The sequence below is a fragment of the Hippopotamus amphibius genome, chromosome 8 (assembly GCF_030028045.1).
Source record: "Hippopotamus amphibius kiboko isolate mHipAmp2 chromosome 8, mHipAmp2.hap2, whole genome shotgun sequence".
In the NCBI taxonomy this organism is placed as follows: domain Eukaryota; kingdom Metazoa; phylum Chordata; class Mammalia; order Artiodactyla; family Hippopotamidae; genus Hippopotamus; species Hippopotamus amphibius.
Window position 1 is genome coordinate 45,627,815 of NC_080193.1, and position 25,041 is coordinate 45,652,855.

The window sequence follows — 25,041 nt, forward strand, 5'->3', positions numbered from 1 at the left end:
AGGGGAAGCTGGGACAAAGTGAGAGAGTAGCATTGACATATACACTGCCAACTGTAAAATACATAGCTAGTGGGAAGCTGCTGCATAGCACAGGGAGATCAACTTGATGATGGATGATGACTTAGAGGGCTGGAATAGGGAGGGTGGGAGAGAGTCGCAGGAGGGAGGGGATATGGGGATATATGTATAAATACAGCTGATTCACTTTGTTGTGCAGCAAAAACTGGCACAACAGTGTAAAGCAATTATATTCCAATAAAGAGCTTTAAAAAAACAAGAAAAGAAACAAAAGACAACAACAGAAATGTAGTTAATTCTTGATGTTTTACTTCCTGATTGACTGTAAAATTTCTAAACTCTTCCCCCTTACTTTTTTGTTGTTGTTGTTGTCTAAGTTTGAGTGGTTTCACTGCTCAGTATTACTTGTCTAAAAAGAAAGTGAGGTATATAAACTCATAGAGAAGGCAGATTAGTCAGTCTACTTGTTAGGGGGAGATTGAGAGTTGGTACTAAGATATAGCCACTTATAGAGGGTCCTGCTTTGGAAAGGATATCACCAACATTGTATTCACATTTTGAAATAAAAACAAATCTCTACATTTTTTATTTTAAAATCTATGTGTGTATTATGGGTTACAGTGTTTCTTAGTGGTGATACAGTAAGTGCTGTGCTGTTCTTGGTACAGTGCTGAATAGGTTCTCTGAAGTCCTTGAGAATAAGATGTAATCTTCAAGCTGCTTCAGTGCCAGGGGAAGATGTATTCTCCTGGGGTCACTGTGTTCTTCCCTTCCCAAGCGTAGAATGTTCCCCATTAGAGCAGTGATGTGGATCACAGCTAGATGCTCAGCCCCGCCTACTCACATCATTCACCTGTGTTAGTTAATAGTATATCTACTACTTGTTTCTATTGTGCATGTGGGAATTGCGTCCCACTGATAAAAAGGTAAACTTTGGGGTTAAGACCTTTTTGAGTTGTGTGATCTGTGCTTATCTTTGTCATCTGATTTTTGAGGTACTGTGGAACTCTGCAAAGTTGGTGAATTTACCTTTTATGAATTGTATACATAGCAAAGACCAAATAGCTTATTACTGAGAAATTTTTGAACTAATAATAATAGCAAGCATCACTATGCATCAGATATTATACTAAGAACTTTAATTAGGTTATCTCATTTCATCCTCACAGCATCCTTCTAAATTAGGAACTGTTATTATCTCCATTTTACAGATGAAGAAACTAAAGAACAGAGAAGTTAGAAACTTGCCTGACATTACATGGCTAATACAAGGCAAAGCTGCAGTCTAACCCAGGTGGTTCAGCTATACATCATGCACCCCTACACACTACACTCAATTGCCTCTTTATTCTTCTTTGATGCCTTTCTTAAGAAGATCTCTGAAATAAATGGATTTACTCAGTATCAAAAGAGTCTTTGAATTTAGTTCATCTTGCTCTAGTGTTTTTTTAAATTAATTTATTATTTATGTATTTATTTATTGACTATATTGGGTCTTTGTTACTGCACATAGGCTTTCTCTAGTAGTGGCAAGTGGGGGCTACTCTTTGTTGTGGTGCACGGGCTTCTCACTGTGGTGGCATCTCTTGTTGTGGAGCACAGACTCAGGCATGTGGGCTTCAGTAGTTGTGGCATGTGGGCTCAATAGTTGTGGCACATAGGCTCAATAGTTGTGGCACATGGGCTTAGTTGCTCTGTAGCATGTGGAATCTTCCCGAATCAGGGATTGAACCCTTGTCTCCTGCATTGGCAGGCGGATTCTTAACCACAGAGCCACCAGGGAAGTCCCTCTAGTGTTTTTTTAAATTGAAGTATAGTTGATTTACAGTGTTTCAGGTGTACAGCAAAGTTATTCAGTTATACATATACATATTCTTTTTCAGATTCTTTTCCATTATAGGTTATTAAAAGATATTGAATATAGTTCCCTGTGCTATACAGTAGGTCCTTGTTTACCTATTTTATATATAGTAGTGTGTATCTGTTAATCCCTAATTCTCCAATTTATCCTTCCTACCCCGTCCTCTTTGGTAACAGGTTGTAAGTTTGCTTTCTATGTCTGTGAGTCTATTCTGTTTTGTAAATAAGTTCATTTGTATCATTATTTTAGATTCTACAAATAAGTGATATCACATGATATTTGTCTTTTTCTGTCTGATTTACTTCACTTAGCATGATAATCTCTAGGTCCATCTATGTAGCTGCAGATGGCATTATTTCATCCTTTTTTAGGCTGTGTATATATATATGTATATGTATTCCATTGTGTTTATGTATATATATATACACACACACACACACACACACACACCACATCTTTTTTGTCCATTCATCTGTCGATGGATGTTTAGGTTGCTTCCATGTCTTGACTGTTATAAATAGTGCTGCTATGAACACTGGGATGCATGTATCTTTTCAAATTAAGAATTTTTGTCTTTTTCAGACATATGCCCAGGAGTGGGAATGCTGGATCATATGTTAACTCTAGTTTTAGTTCTTTAAGGAACTTCCATACTGTTCTCCGTAGTGGCTGCACCAATTTACATTCCCACCAACAATGTAGGAGGGTTCCCTTTTCTCCACTCCAGCATTTATTATTTGTAGATTTTTGATGATGGCCATTCTGACTGGTCTGAGGTCTGGTCTGACTGCTCTGACCTCATTATAGTTTTCATTTGCATTTATCTAATAATTAGTGATGTTGAGCATCTTTTCATGTGCATGTTGGCCTTGCTCTAATGTTTTGAACAGTGACAGCTGGAAGGATGTTTGACATTGTGGCAGAGAGAAGCTTGCACACAGACAGAAATGTTCATTTTGGTGAATCACTTTTTGGGGTTATTTTAGATGCCTTCTTGCCTTTCTAGCTGTTCTTTTCTTATCATAGTCACTTTTTGCCATCTATAGCTTAACTTTCTTTCTTCCCATAATTATTTGTATTTCTCCCTCAGCCAAGAAACTTTGGTTAAATTTGATCCATTCTGCATTGAGAATCATTGTACCACTACACCATGCTATTAAAATCTAAAGCTGTATAAATATAATACGTAAGTATATTAAATATAAACTAACATTTATAAATATGTATAAATATATTAATAAATACATAAGATTATATTTATACATAAGCATATAAATATAATAAAACAAATCTATTATCAACTTATGGGGAATGGATGTTAATCAGATATTCTGATCACGGAGGTACCAGATATTACCTTATATAGATGACAAATTTTCTAGATTCAGAATAATATACAAACCAATTACCTAGATAATATGACATTTTAATTATTCATTGATTTGAAAGCATTTTAATACTTTGTAATACTTTAGATCTGGGTTCTGAATGTGAAATCATTTCATCTATTAAATAGAGGAAAGCTGTGGTGATTTTTTCCAGGCTTCCAATTCAGAACTCATTCTTTATACCCCATTACTCCTGGTGATATGTTGCTTTGTAGAGCAGTCTATTCTATTGAGTGACTACTAGGTTAGAAAGATTTTCCTTATCTTTTTAATCTTTATATATTTGTTTACATCTAATTCTCCCCTCCAGTTTCCCCTGTTATTAACATCTTACCATAGTGTGCTGCGTTTGTTGCAATTAATGAACCAATATTTATGCATTATTAACTACAGTCTATAGTTTATTCAGGTTTCCTTAGTTTTTACTAATGTCCTTTTTCTGCTCTAGGATCACATCCAGGGTACCACATTACATATAGTTGTCATGTCTCCCTAGGCTCTGTGAACTGTGGCAATTTCTCAGATTTCCCCTGTTTGATGACTTTGACAGTTCTGAGGCATACTGGTCAGGCCTATTGTAAGATGCCCCTAATGCTTTTCTCACAATTCAACTGGATTATGGGTTTTTGAGCAGAAAATTGCAAAGATAAAGTGTCACTTTTATCACACATATCAAGGGTACCTACTTTCTGCATGACATATGAGTGTTGTTGTTGACCTTGATCACTTGGCTGAAGTAGTGTAGGTTTCTCCACTGAAAGGCTCTGTTGTCTCCCTGTTCATAATGTACTCTTTGGAAGGAAGTCACTATGCACAGTACACAGTGAAGGAGTGGGGAGTTAATTTATTTGAAATTCTTTTGCATGGGAGATTTTATTTTGTTACTCAAATTGTTCTAGATTTGGTCACTGGAAACTCTTTCAGTTGGCTTCTGTGCCCCTTTGACATATGCTGTCTGTGTGTGGTTCTGGTACTTTAAGATGCTCCAGTCTAATTTTGTATATCCTGAGCCAGTCCTAGAATCAGCCATTTCTCCAGGAGCTCTGGTTGCTTTTATTGGAGAATGGCATTAGAAACCAAGATCTGAGTGCTAGGCTCTTTACTACTGGGGTTTCGTTTCTTCTAGGTTCTCTTAACTGACAGAGCAAAGAAATATATCAACCTGTGTATTTACACACACATATATATAAATATTTTCATGTTTACCACCTGAATCTGTATGTTAAACATGAATTCTTACTGATGTTTCCAACTCTAATCACGTGGATCATTCTGGCCTTTTCCCCTTGCTTATCTCTACATCCCCACTCCAATAGTGAGAAACCTGGCTCCCATCATCTGCCGTCCATTTACTTACTTGTTTCATTCCAGTATACAGATATAGCTATGTCAGAGTTGTTAATTGGTACTCTGGGGGAAGCAACTTGTTATTGACTAGAGTACAGTGCTTTTGTGCAGTTCCTTTTGCCTTAGTCTTAAAAAACTATTCATTGCCAAAGTTACTTAGGTCAGCACCTTTTTTTTCACCCTCTTCAGTAAGCTTGTTTCATATATTTGCAATACAGCTATATTCTCTTGTCACCCTCTGCATTCTTTCCTGGGATCCCCTGTCCTTCTAAATGTTTTCTTTGTTTTTTGCTTTGCATACATTATGGTTCACTCTTTGCGCAATACAGTTCTGTGGGTTTTGACAAATGAGTAATATCATGTAGCCACTATTATAGTATCATACAGAATAGTTTAACTGCTCTAAAAAATCCCCTATGCTTCACCTATTCATCCTCTTTGCAAGTCTCTGGCATCCACTGATCCTTTTACTGTCTCTAGTTTTGCTTTTTCTAGGATATCAAGTACTTGGAATCCTACAGTATATAGCCTGTTCAGACTGGCTTCTTTCACTTAGAAACATGCATTTAAGGATCTTCTGTGTCTTTTCATGGCAAATCATATCTTCTTAATCTCTTTTAATCTGGAGCAGCCCCCACCTTCATTTATCTGTCATTGTATTGATTTTTGTAAATGTTTTAAAGATATTATTTATTTATTTATTTATTTATTTATTTATGACTGTGTTGGGTCTTCGTTGCTGTGGGCGGGCTTTCTCTAGTTATAATGAACAGGGGCTACTCTTCGTTGCAGTGCAAGAGCTTCTCATTGCGGTGGCTTCTTTCGTTGCGGAGCGTGGGCTCTAGGGCACAGGCTTAGTTGCTCCTCGGCATGTGGGATCTTCCTGGACCAGGACTTGAACCCATGTCCCCTGCATTGGCAGGCAGATTCTTTGCACCACCAGGGAAGTCCCTGTATTGATTTTTTTTAAAGAAAAATCCAGGTCTGTGTTTTATAGAATGCCCCACAATTTGGATTTGTCTGGTTGTTTTCTTATGGTTAGATTCAGGTTAAACATTTTTGGCAGGATTACCACATAGGTTGCAGATTGACAAACCACAACGTGTGGGTCAATCTGACCTGCCACCTGTTTTTATAAACCAAGTTTATTGAAACACAGTCGCACCCATTTTTTTACATATTATATGTACTGGTTTTGTGTTTCAGTGGCACTTACATAGTTGTGCCAGAGACTGTACGGCTCACAAAAACTAAGATATTTATTACCGGTCTTTACAGAAATAGTTTGCTGATCCCTGATATTGGTGATTCCTCCTTGATGCATCACATCAGGAAGCACTTGGTGTCACTTTGTCCCATGATTGATGGTGTTTATTTATTGAACTTACTGGGTCACCAGTTTATTATAAAAGGATAAAACTCAGGAACAGCCAGATGGAAAATATGCATAGGACAAAGCATGGGGAAAAGGTGCAGAGCTCCCATGTCCTCTTGGAGTGTGCCATTCTTCCTGGTATCTGCACGTGTTCAACAACCTGGAAGCTCTGGTGATACATATTTAGGTCATTTGGTTAAGGTGCTGTCTACCAGATTTCTCTGTTGTAAAGGTGTCTTTCTAACTAATAAGTAGTGTGTGGAGTGATAAACATTGAGACTATATACATGTGTGATTTCCATTAGTTTAGTATTTATTGATGATCCTTGCCTGAATCACTGGTGACTGCAGAAATTGGGATTTTTTTCTAACTCTGTGACTAGTACATTTATTATCTGGCATTCTTCTGTAAAGAAGCACTCCCTTGGTGCCCTTCCTATTTAGAAAGGAACAGGATAATTTTATAGTAGCACAGTCATAGCACATCATCACCTTGTCACAAAGGGACTGTTCCTTCAATACATTGTTGAGGTGATGCTCTCTTGTTTGTACTACAAAATGTACTGTAGATTGTTGAGTTTAAATACTTCACTCTATAAATTTAAAACACAAAATAATACTCTATCTTCTGTGGCTGTGACTTAACAGAATGAAAATATAACAACGAAGAAGGTATGCTAACTTAAGGATAGTTAGTGGTTACCTCTGGGAAGGGAGGTTAATGGGACTGTGGAAAGACAGAGAAAAGGTTTCAACTGTATCTGTGTTGTTTTATTTAACAACAACAACAAAAAATAGGGCTTCCCTGGTATCACAGTGGTTAAGAATCTGCCTGCCAATGCAGGGGACACGGATTCGATCCCTGGTCCGGGAAGATCCCACATGCCTTGGAGCAACTAAGCCCGTGTGCCACAACTACTGAGCCTGCGCTCTGGAGCCTGAGAGCCACAGCTAATGAGCCCATGCTCCCAGCTATTGAAGCCCGCACACCTAGAGCCTGTGCTCTGCAACGAGAGAAGCCACTGCAATGAGAAGCCCGAGCACCGCATTGAAGAGTAGCCTCCACTCTCTGCAACTACAGAAAGCCCGCGTGCAGCAACGAAGACCCAATGCAGCCAATAGATAAAAATAAATATTTACAATAAATTGAAAAAATAAAATAAAATATAGCCTTTATAAAAAAAGACAGTAAAGATCTGAAGCAGTTATGACAATATGCTAACGTTTGTTAAATTTGGTTGATGGGTTAAATGAATTTTTGTTCTATTCTCCATACTTTTTAATGTTTAGGTTATTTCATGATTAAAGTAAAAAGCATCTTAATATAGCTTAACCTTGAAGTCTTACTATAATTTCTGGTAGAACCCCTCGTCAGAATAGAATATTGGTGCAATGTTCTGATTAATGTTAGGTCTTTGGTATTCTTGCCTGTGCGGATTAGTCATTGAATTAGTCAGTTTCTTTTTTTTCCCTTAGGTGTTTGTGCTTTCCTAAAAGTCTTTAAATTTAGATCCAGCATCTAATAATAAATTACAAATTATGTCACTTCTATTTTTAGAGCCTTTACTGTGAGGTAAAGAATTATTTTGTTGTCCATTGATACTTTAATAATTTTCCAGACTTTATTGATTTTTATATTGAAACGTGTGTTTTAACATCTCAGACTCTTTCGTGGCATCCTAATTGCCAGCAGTATATTTATTATGTTGCCTTATTTTTCTCATAATTAATTTTTCTGTGGATGCCTTTTGTGGGGACCTGAATGAATGAGTAAAATTACTGGTTACCTTCTTGTAAACATTCCAATAATGAAATATTAAGCAGATTTTTGCAGAATTCTGCAATCCTGAATTCTGTAAAAGTTCACTGGTTTCCAAAGTTAAGTTCAATGGTGGGAAAACATAAGATGTAAGGAAAACTTAGTGTAAAGTAGGAAATAATTTCCAGAATATAATAGATATATCACAGACTTTTACTTTCAGCCAAGGTGGAGTAACAGAGACTGAACTTTATTCTTCTAATTGAAACAACTGAAAAACTATGCAAAATATATCAGACAATGATTTTCAGATATTGGACATCAGATGCACAAGACGGAATAGCGGAAACAAACAAGGTGGCCCCTATGATTGTGCCATCTCACGCCAGAGAGGGTGTGTAGGCCACAGGGCAGGATGGGGGAATCCAGGCAGAGGCTGGAGGATTCCATGAGTTCATGAGTCACAGCTGGCATCCTGGAGTGGAGTCTAGAGAGTTCACAGGGCAGAGTACTGGAACGGAGAGAACTGTACAAAGAGAGAGCTCTAAAGATTTGCAGAGCATGAATCTTCTATTGAATATGATCAGCATGTGTAAGGAAACTAGCAGAAGCCAGGTGGAGAACCTCTTGAAGGCAGCAGAGGGTAAAATACTCAGAGCTCATGCACGGCCGGCAACAGTTTGTATTCACACCAGCCAGAGTGGAAAACCTTGTAATTACCGGGTTACTGGGTAGAATATCTAGAAGGGTATTGCTGCAGCAGTAGGGCACAGTTAACCCTGGGCTCAGTTCTGCTCTGCTCTTACCTAACAAAACTTAAAAGTGAGACTCAAAGGATGGTTCCAAGTAATTTAACTGTGTTCCAGAACAAAGCTCAGGATGTATATAGGAATACAAAAATATCCATTGCTCAACAAGATAAAACCCACAATGTCCTGCATCAAATCAGAAGTTAAAAGTCATGCAAAGAAACAAGAAAATATAAACCATAATTAGGAAAGAAGTCAATCAGTTGAAACTGAACGAGAAATGCTGTGGATGCTAGAATTAGTAGACAATGACAATTAAAACAGTTATTATGACTGTATTGCAAATGTTCAAGAAAGTAGAGGAAAGATTGAGCATGTGAGAGATGGAAAATATGAAAAGAAAAAGACCCAGATTGAACTGCAGATGAAAAATACCATGCCTGAGATGGATATGCACTGAATAGGATTAACATATAGATCAGATGGGCAGAAGAAAAGATTAATAAACTTGAAAACATAGCAACAAAAACTATCTAAAAGTGCAGAGAGAGAAAAAGACTGAGAGAAAACTAAATAGAGCAGCAGGGGGGTGTGGGGTAACTTCCATTAGCTAAATATACATGTGATTGGAGGCTGTGAGGAGAGGAGCTGGGACAGGGGAGGGAAGACCTATTTGAAGAAATAATTTGATTGAAATTTTACAAATGCGATGAAAGCTATAAGCTTACATATCCAAGTAGTTCAACAGATCCCAGGCAAAAGAAACATGAAGAAAGCTATACCATGGCATAGCATAATCAAATTGCTTACACCTGGTAATAAAGGAAAACTATTAAAGATAACCAGAGAAAAAAGGACACATTATATAAAAGGAATAAAGATGAAAACAACAGACTTATCATCAGAATCAATGCATGCCAGAAGAGAGTGGCGCAACATCTTTAAAGTATTGAAGGAAAAAAAAGTCAACTTAGGATTCTGTTCCCATCTTTCAGAAATGAAGGTATACTAAGGACTTGTCAGACATAGAAAAGCAGAGAGTCTAACACGAGGAGACTTGAACTATAAGAAATGCTTAAAGGACCTTCTTCCAACAGAAGGAAAATAAAACCAGATGGGAATCAATGCACACAAAGAAGTACTACTAAAAAATGGTGAATGTAGGTAAACAGAAAATGCTTTTTGCCCTTATTTAAAAAATATTTTTTAAAAGATATTTGACCATTTAAAGAAAAACAACAATGTGCTGTGGGGTTTATGGAAAATACATGACAGCAACAGCACAAAGGCCGAGAGGGGAGAACTGGAAGCATGCTGATAAAAGATTCTTTTACAATATATGAGGTGTTATAGTATCACTGGAAAGTAGACTGATAAGTTAAAGACATTTACTAAAAACCTTAAAGCAAATACACACACACATGAAATGAAGAGTTACAGCTAATAAGCTGACAAAAGGGGGATAGAGTAGGATCATAAAAAACTGTCAAATAGTCCATTTAAAAGAACATAATAGAAGCAACAAGCATATATTGTACAGAGAAATATAGCCATTGTTTTGTAATAACTACACGGAGTATAATCTATAAAAATATTGAATCACTGTGTACACTTGAAACTAATATAATATTGTAAATCAACTATACTTCAAAGAAAAAAAAAAGAAAAGGGAGATGATAGTTCTGTTCTCTTCTAATCTGTCATGGAAACAGTTTGGAGATTCCTCAAAAAACTAAAGCTAGAACCATATCATCCAGCAGTTCTACTCCTGGGCATATATCCAGAGTAGGTGAAAACACTAATTCAAAAAGATACATGCACCTCAGTGCTCATTGCAGCGTATATATTTACAAAAGCCAAGACATGGAAGGAACCCAAGTGCCCATCATCTCCCTTTTCTTAAAAACATAAGTGTGTTCATACAACTTAATTTAAAATTATTCTTGGTTGCTTCATATTGTGTCTATGATCTCTTAAGGCCTTAGGTTTTGTTTTTGTTTTTATCCTGATTGCTACTGTTAAGCCATGTCTCCCAAATGAAATTTAGGGAGGTAGTTCAGTTTTGGACTTAGGCAAAGGACATTCTCTCTCTCTCCCAACCTCAGTCTCTTTTTCTCCCCTTTTAACTGATTTCTCCTTGGTTTCTCTCTGTGCTCCAGACTCAGATTCACCTGCTAAACTAACAATTTCTTTTGTCTTTCTAGTTGGCACCTACAATATCACATTTTGTAATGATTGCTCACCAACTGTCCATGTGCTCATTTAGACAGAGCTCCTGACCAATATGCTGAAGGAGAAGGTAATAGATGTCAGTTCTAGGACAGAGCCTCTAACATCTGGTATCTGATCCTCCTGCTTTCCTCTACCCAAGATACCGTGGATGCCTTGTCTTTCAGAAGGTGCAGAAGTTTCGAATACTGTTTATGTGGTTAAATTTCTCATCATTTAAATAGTTTTGTGTGTCTGTAGTCAAATATATTAAAATGCTTTATATCGAAAAAAATAAAAGAAGGTAGAAGAGGAAATAGATGCACAAATAAAAAACAAACAGCAAAGTGGTAGGTTTAAACCCACCTATATCAATAATCACATTAATTGTAAGTGGTTTTAACACCCCAACTAAATGGCACATATATAACAGGAAGTCTCAATTATAAGCTGCCTGCAAAAAATATATTGTCTTGTATATAAGGATAAAGATCAGTTAAAGGTAAAATGATTAAAACGTTATACGATGCTAATACTAATCTAAGAAAGCTGGAGTGACTATGTTAATATCAGATAAAGTAGATTTCAGAATAAGGAATATTACCAGGGATAAAGACTCTCATTTTATCATGATAAGGCATTCATTAGTCAAGAGAACATAATGATCCTAAATGTTTATGCACGTAACAACAGAACCCCAAAATACATGAAGTCAAAACTAATAGAACTGCAAGGAGAAATAGATGAGATGGCAATTGTTGTGGGAGGTCCAGCACCCCTCTATCAATAGTTGATGGAACAAATAGAAAATGAGTAACGATATAGGAAACTTGAACACTATCAACCTAAATTGACCAAATTGACATTTTAAAAACATTCTACCCAACAACAGCAGAATATACGTTCCTTTCAGGTGCTCGGAGAACATTTACCAAGAAATTATATTCTGAGCCATATAGCAAATCTTGATAAATTTGAAAGGATTTGAGTCATGGAATGTTGTTTTCTGACCGCAATGAAATTAGTTTAGAAATCAAAAACAGAAATATCTCTGGAAAATTCCCAAGTATTTGGAAACTGAATAACACAGTTCTAAATAACCTATGGATAAAAGCAGAGATTAAAAGGGAAACTATTTTGAACTTAATAAAAATGTATACACAGTTTTTCAAAATTTGTGGGAAGCAGGTGAAACAGTACTTAGAAGAAAATTTATGGTACTAAAAATGTGTAATGTAAAAAAGAAAAGAGGTCTCAAGTCAGTGATTTCAGCCCTTATGTTAAGAAACTAGAAAAAGGAAAGCAAATTAAACCCAGAGTAAGCAGAATAAAAGAAATAAAAAGATCATAGCAGAAAATAGAAAAATCAGAGGGAAAAGCAGTAACAACCAAAGCTGATCTTTGAGATCAATAAAATTGCTAAAGCTCTAGCCAGACTAATCAGGAAAAAAATGAGTGAGAAGACACAAGTTATCAGTATCAGGAGTGAGAGTTGATATTATCACTACAGATTCTCTACAGAGTTTCAAAGAATAATACAGGAATAATTTGAACAACTTTGTGCTATAAATGTGTTATCCTAGGTATGTGGACAAATTCCTTGAAAGACTCAACCCAAACTACCTAAACAGGTAGTTTAGCTCACTGAATAGGAACAAACAACCTGAATAATTCTGTATTTTAAAATGAACAGTAGCTAAATTACATTTTCACAAAGAAAACTCCAGTCCCAGATGGCTTCACTGGTAAATTCTACCATACATTTAAGGAAGAAATAATCTCAATTCTACAGAAACTCTTCCAGAAAACAAAAGGGAAGGAATTTTTATTATTATCTCATTCTCTGAGGCCATCCTTATCCTAATACCAAAATCAGAGAAAGCAATTAGAAGGGGAAAAAAAAGCAGCCAGCCAATAACTTTCATGCATAAAGATGTAAAAATTCTTAACCAAATTTTAGCAAGTCAAATTCAACAATTTTTATAAAGGAATAATATATCATGCCCATGTGGGGTTTATCCTAGAAATGCAAGGATGGTTTACCATTCAAAAATCAATCAATGTAATTCATCATGTTAATAGATTAAGAAAGAAAAACCATATGTTTATTTCAATAGAGGAAGACAAAATGCTGCATCCACTTCTGTTATGAAACACTCAGTAAAGCAGGAATAGAAGGAAATTTTCTCTACCTGATTGAGGATAGTTTTGAAAAACTGACACCCTACATCATACCTAGTGGTGAAAGACTGAGGGCTTTCCTCCTAATGTGAGGAATCAGGGAGGGTGTCTTTTAGAAATCACGTCAACTCAACATTGCACTGGAGGTTCTAGCCAGTTCAATAAGAAAAGAAAAAGAAACAAGTGGCATCCAAGTTAGAAAGAAAAAAGTAAAATTGTCATTATTTACTGGTGACATGATTATCTATGTAGAAAATCCTATGGAGTCTATAAAAACACTGCCGGAACTAGTAAGTTGAGCTTAGCAAGGTTGTAAGATATAAGTCAATACACAGAAATTAATTGTGTTACTAGCAGTATACAGTTGGAAACTGAAAAAATAATAGCATCAAAAATATGGTACAGGATATATTCGATAGAGTTGCAAAACTTTTGCACTGAAAACTCCAAAACATCACTGAGAGAAGTTTATAAAGACCTATATAAATGTAGAGATATATATACTGTGTTCATGGATCAGAAAACTCAATGTGGTTAAGATACCATAACTCCTCAAAATAATGTATGGATTCCAGTCCCAATCAGTCTCAACAGGCTTTCTTTTTCCCTTAAGGTAATATCAGACTTATTCTAAAGTTTATAAATAATTTATTCTAACTTGTTCAAAAATTATAATGAAAGTAAAAAAAGTCCTATAATATATAAATAAATAAATATATAAATAAGTCACAAAAAGAAAAAAGTTGGAAGAATTACACTATCTGATTTCATGATTTATTACTATAAACCTGTATGAGGCAAGATAGTGCATGTGGCTAAAAAGGTGCTGGAACAGTTCGATATCTATATGCAAATAATTGAACTAAGTCTTCCTACCATACATAAAAACAGTTTGAGATTGTTCAAGACGTAAATTTAAAAGCTGAAACTATAAAACTTCTGAAAGAAAACATAAGAGAAGATCTTAGAGACTGATTCTGGTAAAAATTTCTTAAATATAGCAGAGTAAGCAAAAAAAGAAAAATTTAGTTAGGCTTCATTGAAATGAAAAACTTTTGCTCTTTTAAATACACTGTTGAGAAAATGAAGAGGCAAGCTACAGACTTGGAAAGACTTTGTAAAATGTATATCTGACAAGGGATTTGTATCTAGAATAATGATAACTAAAAAAGAACCCAAGCTCTTACCACTCAGTTGTAAGACATACAACCCAATTAAAAAATGGGCAAAATATTTGAACACGCACTTCATCAAAGAAAATGTCTGGATGATAAATAAGCACATTCATTGATACCCGTCATCATTAGTCTTTAGTGAAATGCAAATTAAAGCCATAAAGAAAAACCATAGTGAGAACATAAAATGCCCACCAACGTGCCTAAAATCAGAAAGTTTTAGAAATTAAAAACCAAGTTTTTGGCTAGGATGTGGAAGAACTGTAACTCCTTATATGTTGCTAGTGGGAATGTTTAAAAGGTACCACTTTGGAAGATGATTTGGCAAATTCTTAACAAGTTAAACACACACCTACCATACAATCTAGCTATTCCACTTGTAGGTGAAATGAAAACGTATGTCCGCATATGAATACTCATAGCCCTATTTGTAGTGGTGCCAAATGGGAAACAACCTTTTTCATATGGAAGTGTTTGTTTTTTTTCTCTTCCTCTTCAAACATTTTTATATGTAAAGCCTTCTTCTCATCATAATGTGTTTAATGTCTAATCTTTTCTTTTGCCACCACGGAAGATACCAGCTTTAGTCCTATGCTTCTTAGTGCAGCAGATGGGAGTTGGCAGGTTGGGTCCTAGTCCTGGCTTTTGACGTTGTGGGCTGACCAATTGCCTTCTTGGTACCTCAGTGTTCTTACCTGCTGATTAAAGGGATTAAATGATACATATTCACTCAGGTATGTTTTTGAGCACCTGCCATGTGCCAGGCACCCTTTTAGGTATTGGCAGCACGATGAAATGGGCTGTAGTGCCTGCCCTCATTGGAATCAGTATTCATTAACCTGTCGTGCCAGGCACTGTCCTGGGTTTCAGAAAGACAGGCCATTATGTCTTAACCTCCAGAAATTTATGAATTAGTAGGGAAGAGAGACCAAACTAAGTAAACAGACAAAACTATAGTTGTAAAAAATGTTATGAAGGGTGGAATATAAGAGGAGACCCCTCTTTTAGTAGGGCTGTCAGGGGAGGCCTCTTTGTGAAGGTGACACTTGAGCTGATATCTAAAGAGAAAAGGAGAAAAAGGGCTCCTGTTCACCTCTGTCATCATCTCTCCTCTCAGAAGTCTAGACTGAATGAAAGGCAGTGATTTGGTGTCTTGACTGTAGACATCTCTAAATGAAAATAGTTTTGTTGAGCTATTTGTTCTGTACCTCAGCCCTTTCGCCACGGGTTTTTGCTGTCTAGTTCAGGAAATATAAATGACAGCAAATTAAACATTTAATTTTCCTTTCTGATGTTTAGTCAATACTTCTTTGGCCCATAATTCAAAAATAAGTGAGAAACAAAAGATAAAATGAGAGTCTGTGCTCTGCTAAGCCTAAAACAGAGGTTTCAGATGGGAGTCAGGCAGAAGAATCTGGACTCCAAACAGACTTCCTTGGGCCTACAGTATTTTAAAAGTCAGAAAAATTCACCTATCCCCCAGACTTTTAGCATTCCCTTTTAAATCTTTAGATGACCAATTAGAATGGATGGGCTGAGAAAGAGAAAAGCAAATACTGTATGCTAACTCATATATGTGGAATCTAAAAAAATGGTAGTGATGAACCCAGTGACAGGGCAAGAATAAAGATGCAAATGTGGAGAACGGACTTGAGGACCCGGGGGAAGGGGAAGGGAAGCTGGGACAAAGTGAGAGAGTAGCATTGGCATATATACACTACCAAATGTAAAACAAATAGCTAGTGGGAAGCTGCTGCATAACACAGGGAGATCAGCTGATGATGGGTGATGACCTAGAGGAATGGGATAGGGAGGGTGGGAAGGAGCCACAGGAGGGAGGGGATATGGGGATATATGTATAAATGCAGCTGATTCACTCTGTTGTACAGCAGAAACTGGCACAACAGTGTAAAGCAATTATACTCCAATAAAGAGCTTAAAAAAAAAAGAATGAACGGGCTGCAGCCCCCTTTAATGGGATGCTTGCTCATACCTCACAGCCCCCTCCTGTTTGCCTGGCCTCACACACTCCTGTCATCTGATTGGCCTCCTGTGATTTTGTTTGTCTAAGAATCATCTCAGCAGGTTTTCGTTTTGTGTTTAAAACATGGCTGGGACTGTCCTGCTGTGAGTCTGATCTACTCGGGGATGGGGGGTGGGGTGCTCGGTGATTCTGATGTGCGTCAGGTGAGACCATAGCCCTGGCTGTGAACGTAATGGGTTGGCCAAAAAGTGCCTTTGGTTTTTAAGTAAAAGACATATTTTTCATTTTCACCAAGAACTTTATTGAACAGCGTATTCACTGTTTTGTTCGACTACCTTCTGCCATTTTTCAGGCAACTTCATAATTTCATCTTCCCAAAACTTTTTATCTTTTTGAGCAAAGAACTGTTCCAGGTGCCTTTTACAGCCTTCCAGGGAATTGAAATTTTTTCCATTAAGAGAATTCTGTAAAGACCAAAACAAATGGAAATCTGAACGTGCAGTATCTGGTGAATATGGCGGATGAATCAGAACTTCCCAGTGAAGTTGTAACAGTTTTTGCCTGGTCATCAAAGAAACACGTGGTGTTGTGTTATCCTGATGGAAGGTTATGCATTTTCTGTTGACTAATTCTGGATGCTTTTCATCAAGTGCTGCTTTCAGTTGGTCTAGTTGGGAGCAATACTTGGAATTAATTGTTTGTTTTTCCGGAAGGAGCTTATAATAGAGAACTCCCTTCCAATCCCACTGTATACACAACATTATCTTCTTTGAATGAAGACCGGCCTTTGGTGTGGTTGGTGGTGGTTCATTTCACTGACCCCACGATCTCTTCCATTCCACATTATTGTACAGTATCTACTTTTCATCGCCTGTCACAATTTGTTTTAAAAACAGAATGTTTTTGTTACATTTAAGTAGAGAATCGCATGTGGAAATATGGTCAAGGTTTTTTTCACTTCACTTACTGTGGAACCCAAACATCAGAGCGATTAACATAACCAAGCTGGTGCGAATGATTTTCAAAGCTTGATTTGGGTATTTTGAGTATGTCGGTTATCTCCCAAGTGGTATAACATTGATTGTTCTCAATTAATGTCTCAATTTGATCGCTGTCAACCTCAACTGGTCCACTCAACCATGGAGCATCGTCCAGCGAGAAATCTCCAGCACGAAACTCCACAAACCACTTTTGACACTTTTGATCAATCACAGCACTTTCTCCATACACTGCACAAATCTTTTTTTGTGTTTCAGTTGCATTTTTACCTTACTTGAAATAGTAAAACATAATATGCTGGAAATGTTGCTTTTTCCTTCCATCTTCAATATTAAAATGGTTATACAGTAATTCGTCAGTTTTGATAAGTTTTTTTTTTAAATGCACACCGATAAGGCAGCTGTCACAAAACAGTCTAACAAAATTGTTTCAAATGAAGTTAAAGACAACTAAGTGCTACTAGAGCCAACTTATGGAAAAAACCAAACCAACCTTTTGGTCCACCCAATACCTTTGTTAAAGGATTCACAGGGAGTGTTTGCTCTTGAGAGTGGGGACTTGTCTCGGTAACTTCTTATTTACTCTGTATCTGAAATGCTTGGTGGTAGGTAGTTTAAATGCTTGTGACATAGATGAATGAATTATATTTTAACTTTGGTGTGTATTTGACTTTTAAAAGGTAAATATGCTTAAACACTTTTCCTAACTCAGAAGTGTATTTTTTTTTGTTTTCTTTTATAACACGTTCCTGTGATTTTAAGATCAAAATGTAAAAAGGAATACAGTGAAAAGTCTCATTCCCACTTGTGTTCTCTATCTGACCAGTGCATCATGTTCCCTCCCGTGAAAATATAAGCAAATGCAAACTTATATTCTTATTTCCCCCCCTTTTACTTCAAAAGGTAGCTTACTAAAAATAAGGCTCTGCCTTATGCCTCCTTTACTCTTGAGATATCTTGAAGATCTTATATTAGTAGGTCATCTTTTTTTTTTTTTTTTTTTTTACAATTGAAAAATATGGTTAATTCTTTGGGCATATTATAGTTTATTTAGCAAGTACCCCCATTGAAGGATATTTGGATTTTTCCAGGCATTTGCTGTTGCAAGCAATGCTATAGTTAGTACCTTTGTGTGTGTGTTATTTCATACACACACACACGTACACGAGTATGCAAAGTATATCTCTATGATAAATTCTCCAAGTGGAATTGCTAGGTCAAGAGGTATATGCATATGTAATTTTGATATATATTACTTAATTGCCCTCTGTGTAGGTTGTAGTTTAATTATTAATTAAAATTAATTAGTATTTGGAACACTTTTAAAAATTTTTTACTCTGTTTTTGTTGCTGAGCTAGAGTAGTTACATGGTAGGTTATCTGAATTTTGGTTAAGAGTAATAAAGTTGTTCTAGATCATTGGTTTCTACTACTGGCTTTAACCCCCCAAGGGGTTCTCAGATTCAGGTGCTAAATGAACATCAACTATATAATAATGTCTTACACATACATACTATATATTTCAAATGTATGTAGGTGCTATTGTATAATAAAGTGATAATTCACTTAATACTATGGCTATTTGAATATTTTATAATAAAAATAATCTTTCTTTTACAGATATCCCTTTGAGGACCAGCCTGCCACCACCATTCAGAAATTATAAATATGGTAATCATTTTTTCTTATTCTTTTAAGACATATTAATATAATTTCACATTAGTTTTTTATTGATATGAATTTAAATTTGGTTTTCAAAAATGAATTTACTATCTGTATATAAAAACCAATATGGAAGTTATTTAGAAACAAATTCTAGTATATCATTAAATTGTAATTGTGTAGGGAAGTGGCCTATTTGTGAGGAATAGCATGTTTGGCCAACTGTCTAAAATGAATTTCTTTGTCAGGTAATCAGAAAAGGAGAAATGATTAAAGACTAGGAATTAAAAGAAGAGATTTAACATTTTAGATGCCAGTAACTTGAACATGTTGCATAGTAATTTTATATGTTGCAGTTATTGATTTTAAAATGTAGTAATAAGGCAAGAAGTTGGGTTTCATTATTCTTTATAAAGATGGTACAGTTATTAACCTTCAGCATAGTGACACTCACCAAACTTTGAATTTGAGACTTCACTTGAGAATTACGATGCATCTAATAAATATTTCTGTTAATTGGTGCAGACATTTTAAAGCATAAATTTTTTATTACCCTAGGTCATTTTTGGAGTGGTTTTTAATTCTGCTGCCATTTTGTAGAGCAACTTATGACCTAAAATACTTTGAAATCACAATCTTCACCGTGTGTTTGCATTTTGATATCCAGAGACTAATTTTGAGGTCACAGGGGTAGTCATCAGAAGTTAAAGGCATTCAGTGGAAAGTACTTTGATTTATTGGACTTAAAGAATTTACATGCTAAGTATTGAATAAGAGAAAGGAATAAAAATCATGATTAAGTAAGTATGAAACTTCTCAGTTCTGTCTTTCATGGTTTTCAAAGTATCATGCCTTGAAATATAACCTTAAACTTGAATCAGCCTACAGATGCCACTTCAAGTTAGCATAGTTACATATGGTTTCCCTTTTTGCATGGTGTGGGTGTGTATTCAAACTTGTGTTCCATGTAAGTTATTTTGAAAGATAAATTTTAGATCATGAAATCATCAAAATATCTGACTGTCAATCATCATGGTGGTAAATAACATATTCCCATCAATTTTTCCCTTTATGTCTGTTAGTATTTGTTTTGTTTATTTAGGTGCCCCTACATTGGATGCATATGTGTTAATGAGTATAGTATCCTCTTCCTGTATTGATCCTTTTATCATTATATAGTGTCCTTCTTTCTTTCTTTATGGCCTTTGTTATAAAGTCTATTTTCTCTGATAAAAGTATTGCCACCCTGACTTTCTTGTCCCTTTCTTTTGCATGAAATATCTTTAAAAATTTTTTTTGCTTTTTATTTATTTTTTAATTGAAGTTCATTTTGATTTACAATGTTGTGTAAATTTCTGCTGCACAGCAAAGTGACTCAGTTACACATATATATACATTCTTTTTTATATTCTTTTTCATTATGGTTTATCCCAGGACATTGAATATAGTTCCCGGTGCTATACAATAGGACCTTGTTGTCCATCCATTCTATATGTAATAGTTTGCATCTACTAACCCCAGAACTCCCAGTCCATCCCTCCCCGCCCTCCCCTGGCAACCACAGTCTGTTCTCTATGTTTGTGTGTCTGTGTCTGCTTTGTAGATAGGTTCATTTGTCATATTTTAGATTCCACATATAAATGACAGCATATGGTATTTGTCTTTCTCTTTCTGACTGACTTCACTTAGTATGATAATCTCTAGTTGTATCCATGTTGCTGCAAATGGCATTGTTTCTTTCCTTTTATGGCCGAGTAGTATTCCATTATATATATGTACCATGTCTTCTTTATCCATTCCTCTGTCGATAGACATTTATTTATTTATTTATTTATTTATTTATTTATTTATTTAGGGCTTTGTTGGGTCTTAGTTGCAGCACATGGGATCTTCATTGCAGTATGCGGGATCTTTCATTGTGGCACACAGGGTTCTCTCTAGTTGTGGCGCGCAGACTCCAGAGCATGTGGGCTCTGTAGTTGCAGCACATGGGCTTTCTAGTTGTGGCTCATGTGCCCAGTAGTTGCAGTGCACAGGGTTAGTTGCCCCGCAGCATGTGGGATCTTAGTTCCCCAACCAGAGATCAAACCCGCGTCCCCTGCATTGGAAGGGGACCACCAGAAAAGTCCCCTTGATAGACATTTAGGTTGTTTCCATGTCTTGGCTATTGTGAATAGTGCTGCTATGAACATAGGGGTGCATGTATCTTTTTGAATTATAGTTTTGCCCAGATATATGCCCAGGAGTGGGATTGCTGGATCATATGGTAACTCTATTTTTAGTTTTTTGAGGAACCTCCATACTGTTTTCCATAGCGGCTGCACCAGCTTACATTCCCACCAACAGTGTAGGAGGGCTTCCCTTTCTCCACACCCTCTTGAGCATTTGTTATTTACAGACTTTTTAATGGTGGCCATTCTAACCAGTGTGAGGTGGTACCTCATTGCAGTTTTGATTTGCATTTTTCTAATAATTAGTGATGTTGAGCATCTTTTTGTGTGCCTATTGGCCATCTGTATGTCTTCTTTGGAGAAATGTCTGTTTTGGTCTTCTGCCCATTTTTTGATTGGGTTGTTTGGTGTTTTTGTTGTTGAGTTATATGAGCCGTTTGTATATTTTGGAAATTAAGCCCTTGTCAGTTGCATCATCTGCAAATATTTTTTGCCAATCTGTAGGTTGTCTTTTTGTTTTGTTTATGATTTCCTTTGCTGTGCAAAAGCTTGTAAGTTTGATTAGGTCCCATTTGTTTATATTTTTATTCCCCATTGCCTTTGGAGACTGACCTAATAAAACATTGGTATGATTTATGTCAGAAAATGTTTTGCCTATGTTCTCTTCTAGAAGTTTTATGGTGTCTTGTCTTATATATGTCTTTAAACCATTTTGAATTTATTTTTGTGCATGGTGTGAGGGAGTGTTCTAACTTCATTGATTTACATGCATCTCTCCAACTTTCCCAGCACCATTTGCTAAAGAGATTGTCTTTTTCCCATTTTAAATTCTTGACTACTTTGTCAAAGATTAATTGACTGTAAGTGTATGGGTTTATTTCTCAGCTCTCTATTCTGTTCCATTGATCCATATGTCTTTTTTTGTACCAATACCACACTGTTTTGATTACTGTAGCTTTGTAGTATTGTCTGAAGTCCAAGAGGTTTATGCCTCCTGCTTTTTCCTCAGGATTGCTGTGGCACTTCTGGGTCTTTTATGATTCCATACATGAAATATCTTTTTCCACCCCTCACTTTCTTTTTTTTTTTTCTTCTTCTTTTTTTTTTTTTTGATATTTATTTATTTATCTATTTTAGTTGCCCTGGGTCTTAGTTGCCGCACATGGGATCTTCATTGTGGCATGCAGGAGCTTTTAGTTGTGGCATGCAAACTATTAGTTGCAGCATGTGTGTGGGATCTGGCTCCCTGAACAGGAATTGAACCTGGGCCCCCTGCATTAGGAGTGTGGAGTCTTACCCACTGAACCACCAGAGAAGTCCCTCCCCTCACTTTCAATGTATGTGTGTCCTTCACCCTAAAGTGGGTCCTCTTGTAGGCAGCATATTGTAGGCTTTTGTTTTATTATCCAATCTGTCACTCTGTGTCTTTTGATTGGAGCATTTAGTCCATTGACATTTAAGGTAATTATTGATTGATATGTATTTATTGCCATTTTAAACCTTGTTTTCCAGTTGATTTTATATTTCTTCCTTGTTCCTTTTTCTTTTTGTTTTTCCATGGTGGTGGATAATGTACTTCTCATGTTATTCCATTTTATTAACATCCTCTTGTCCTATTATTTCTATGCTACTCAGATGAATTGGCAGGAAAAATGAATACTTTTATCTGTGAAGAAATTAGAGACCCACCATGGTTTTGATAGGCTTCAAGTGACTATCTGCGTTTGTCTCTTTAACAATCTGCCACTTTGCGTTGACGGGAAAGGCTGAAATGTTACTTTCTCACCTCTCCTTGTCCTGCAGTACTGCTGCACTCTGTGGGATTGAACACACTGGGTGTTGGGGAGTGGAAAGGATACAGAGTCAGATTTCATTTTTGTTAGTTGCCATTTCTGTGCCCTTGGACAAAGGTCCAGCTCTCTGCCAGGCCACGAAGAGTCTGACATTTCTCAGAACCCCGCCTCCCATTTAATTGGCATCTACATCTATTACTGATTTACCCTGGCCAGACAGTATGTTCCTAAAGCACAGGAGATGTTGTCTTATTTTTAAATCCTTATTGTTTAGGCGTGGTGCATGTGTGCAGTCAATGTTGGTTGTTGTGCGGTGTTGGGCTGCTAATCCTGTTTGTTTCTAAGGCTGCGTGAAATGAGATTAAGCAATGCACGTGTGAACACATTACTCCGCAAACATAAAATCTTGTTTTTATTCTTATGAGGTTGCTTTCCTCAAGGAATTTGCATTAAGGAAAGAATACCACAGAAGTTTTTTCTGTTAATAATGAAGATTGTTTTTTTAAGAAGTAAAAACAAGTGAAAGAGATGAAAGGGACATTAATACAACACCTTTTGCTAGCTTGTCATTTCTCCTTTCTTACCTTCTTCCCAAGTCTTACCAATTTCTGTTGGAGAGAAAATCTGGTGAAATTTATATTCAAATCATTTCTGTTTCTGCTAAAAAAAAAAAAAAAGTGGCCTCCTTATTGTGGGGTTGCAGAACCTATCAGAACAAAGATATTTCTAATTTAGACTTGTTAGCAAAATATATAGAACATGGTTAACATTTGGCAAGGTCAAACTACAGTTTTGCAGGTTGATTATAACAGGGTTTCAGCAAGGTCCTTTTGTTTAAAAAAAAACTTACTATTGGCTTTTCTAACTTGTCTCTGGTAACAAACCGATATTTATTTGTAGTAAGAAAAAGAGTGTAATAGGTAACTTGGTATAATAGAGAATTCAAAAGTCACATTGTTTATTTCCTTGTGTACATTGTAAGCTTATTGTTAGTAATTGTGGCATATTTACATCCTAAATATGTGTATTTCACTTAGGTTAGATTTATTTTTATTTCTTAACAATACATATTGTTTTATGATTAGGCTGACTTTGTATTAAAAATTACAATAGGTAATTAAAACTTGGCTATTTAAAATAATGGGTAATTCAGGGTGCTGGTTTTTAATAGGTACCCTATCCTTCTGTATTATTAGAACATAGTTAAATCAAGGTTTGTTTTTTTTTTTAGTAGATCCTTTCATTTCATTTCACTGGAATTCCTTGTTGAATCAAACAGCATGATTGATAGAAATGAACTTTAGTTTAAGATTAAGAGTTTGTTCAGATATAATAATACATGTAATCATAATACATTAATTAAATGGTTAGATAAAACTGAGTGGAGAATTGGAAATTTTCTGAATTTAAACCTGTTGAATGCTATGTCTATTATGTAATTAAGAGCTGATTATTGCAGAGGTAGAAATACTCAATGTAGAGAAACTGCTTATTGGGAAAGCATAGTGTAGTGTGACTTCAAGATAAACAGATTAAGAAGTGAAGGAGGGATTGAGTAAAGCAGAATAGATGGTGTGTGCCTGTGCAACATTTGAAAACCAGGAGATGGGTATTGCTAGTCTTTGGGTATTAGCAGCCTTGCTCAGATTACCAGTGATCGTTGATGCTGCTTGAATTCTGAGAGTGGTAACAACTTGTTGGTATGATCATTTGACCTCCTGTCACTGAATCTGTTCTGAGAGATTAGTAGATTAGTAGTAGACATTAACAAAGTCTGTTTTAATTTAAGACAAACTTATTTTTTTTAAAACCTTGTTTGCTAATCTTAGCATTTAGCGACTCTAACAAACAGGGTAGAATAGTGTTGTTCACCTGTCATCTAAGGGAAAATGTGCTGAGTTGACTTCAGGTTATGGTACAAACACAGTTGTGTGTGTCAAAGGCCAGGGCTTTAAAATATCTTTATACAGTGATCTTTAATTTTAATGATATGCAAATATAATTTTTATTTTACTGTATACTAGATTTTTAAGTGAACCTGATCATAAGGCAAAGACTCAGATTTCTCAGTTTCATAGCTGCCACCCTCCCCCATCTCACTTTAATAGTTTGAAATGAAGTTTTAGAATAATTTTAGTAAAAAGACAACTTTTTTTTTCTTTCAGATAAACTAAAGATTGTTCATCAAGCGTATAAATCAAAGGTACGTTTCCTGTGCATAGTATCTGGCACACACACAGCAGGTAATCAATTTTGGATGACTTAGTGAGTAAATGATTGAGCACATGTACTTCTAAAATATTTTCTATTATAATAGCGTTTTTAATTTTGTAGGTACCCTTTCTACGGCCTTACCTTTCCATTAAAGGAAA

General features: G+C 35.9%; 1 protein-coding gene across 6 annotated transcripts in view; it reads left to right on the plus strand.

Annotated features, from left to right (window-relative positions):
• The window catches only part of C8H2orf76 (chromosome 8 C2orf76 homolog), a 134,682-nt gene that overhangs the window by 34,681 nt on the left and 74,960 nt on the right, over positions 1-25,041 (plus strand). For all 6 annotated transcript variants that reach the window (XM_057746746.1, XM_057746742.1, XM_057746744.1 and 3 more), the window contains exons 4-5: positions 18,664-18,714; positions 24,835-24,872. In XM_057746746.1, the coding sequence (XP_057602729.1) occupies positions 18,664-18,714; positions 24,835-24,872 (89 nt within the window). The remainder of the gene's footprint in view (positions 1-18,663; positions 18,715-24,834; positions 24,873-25,041) is intronic.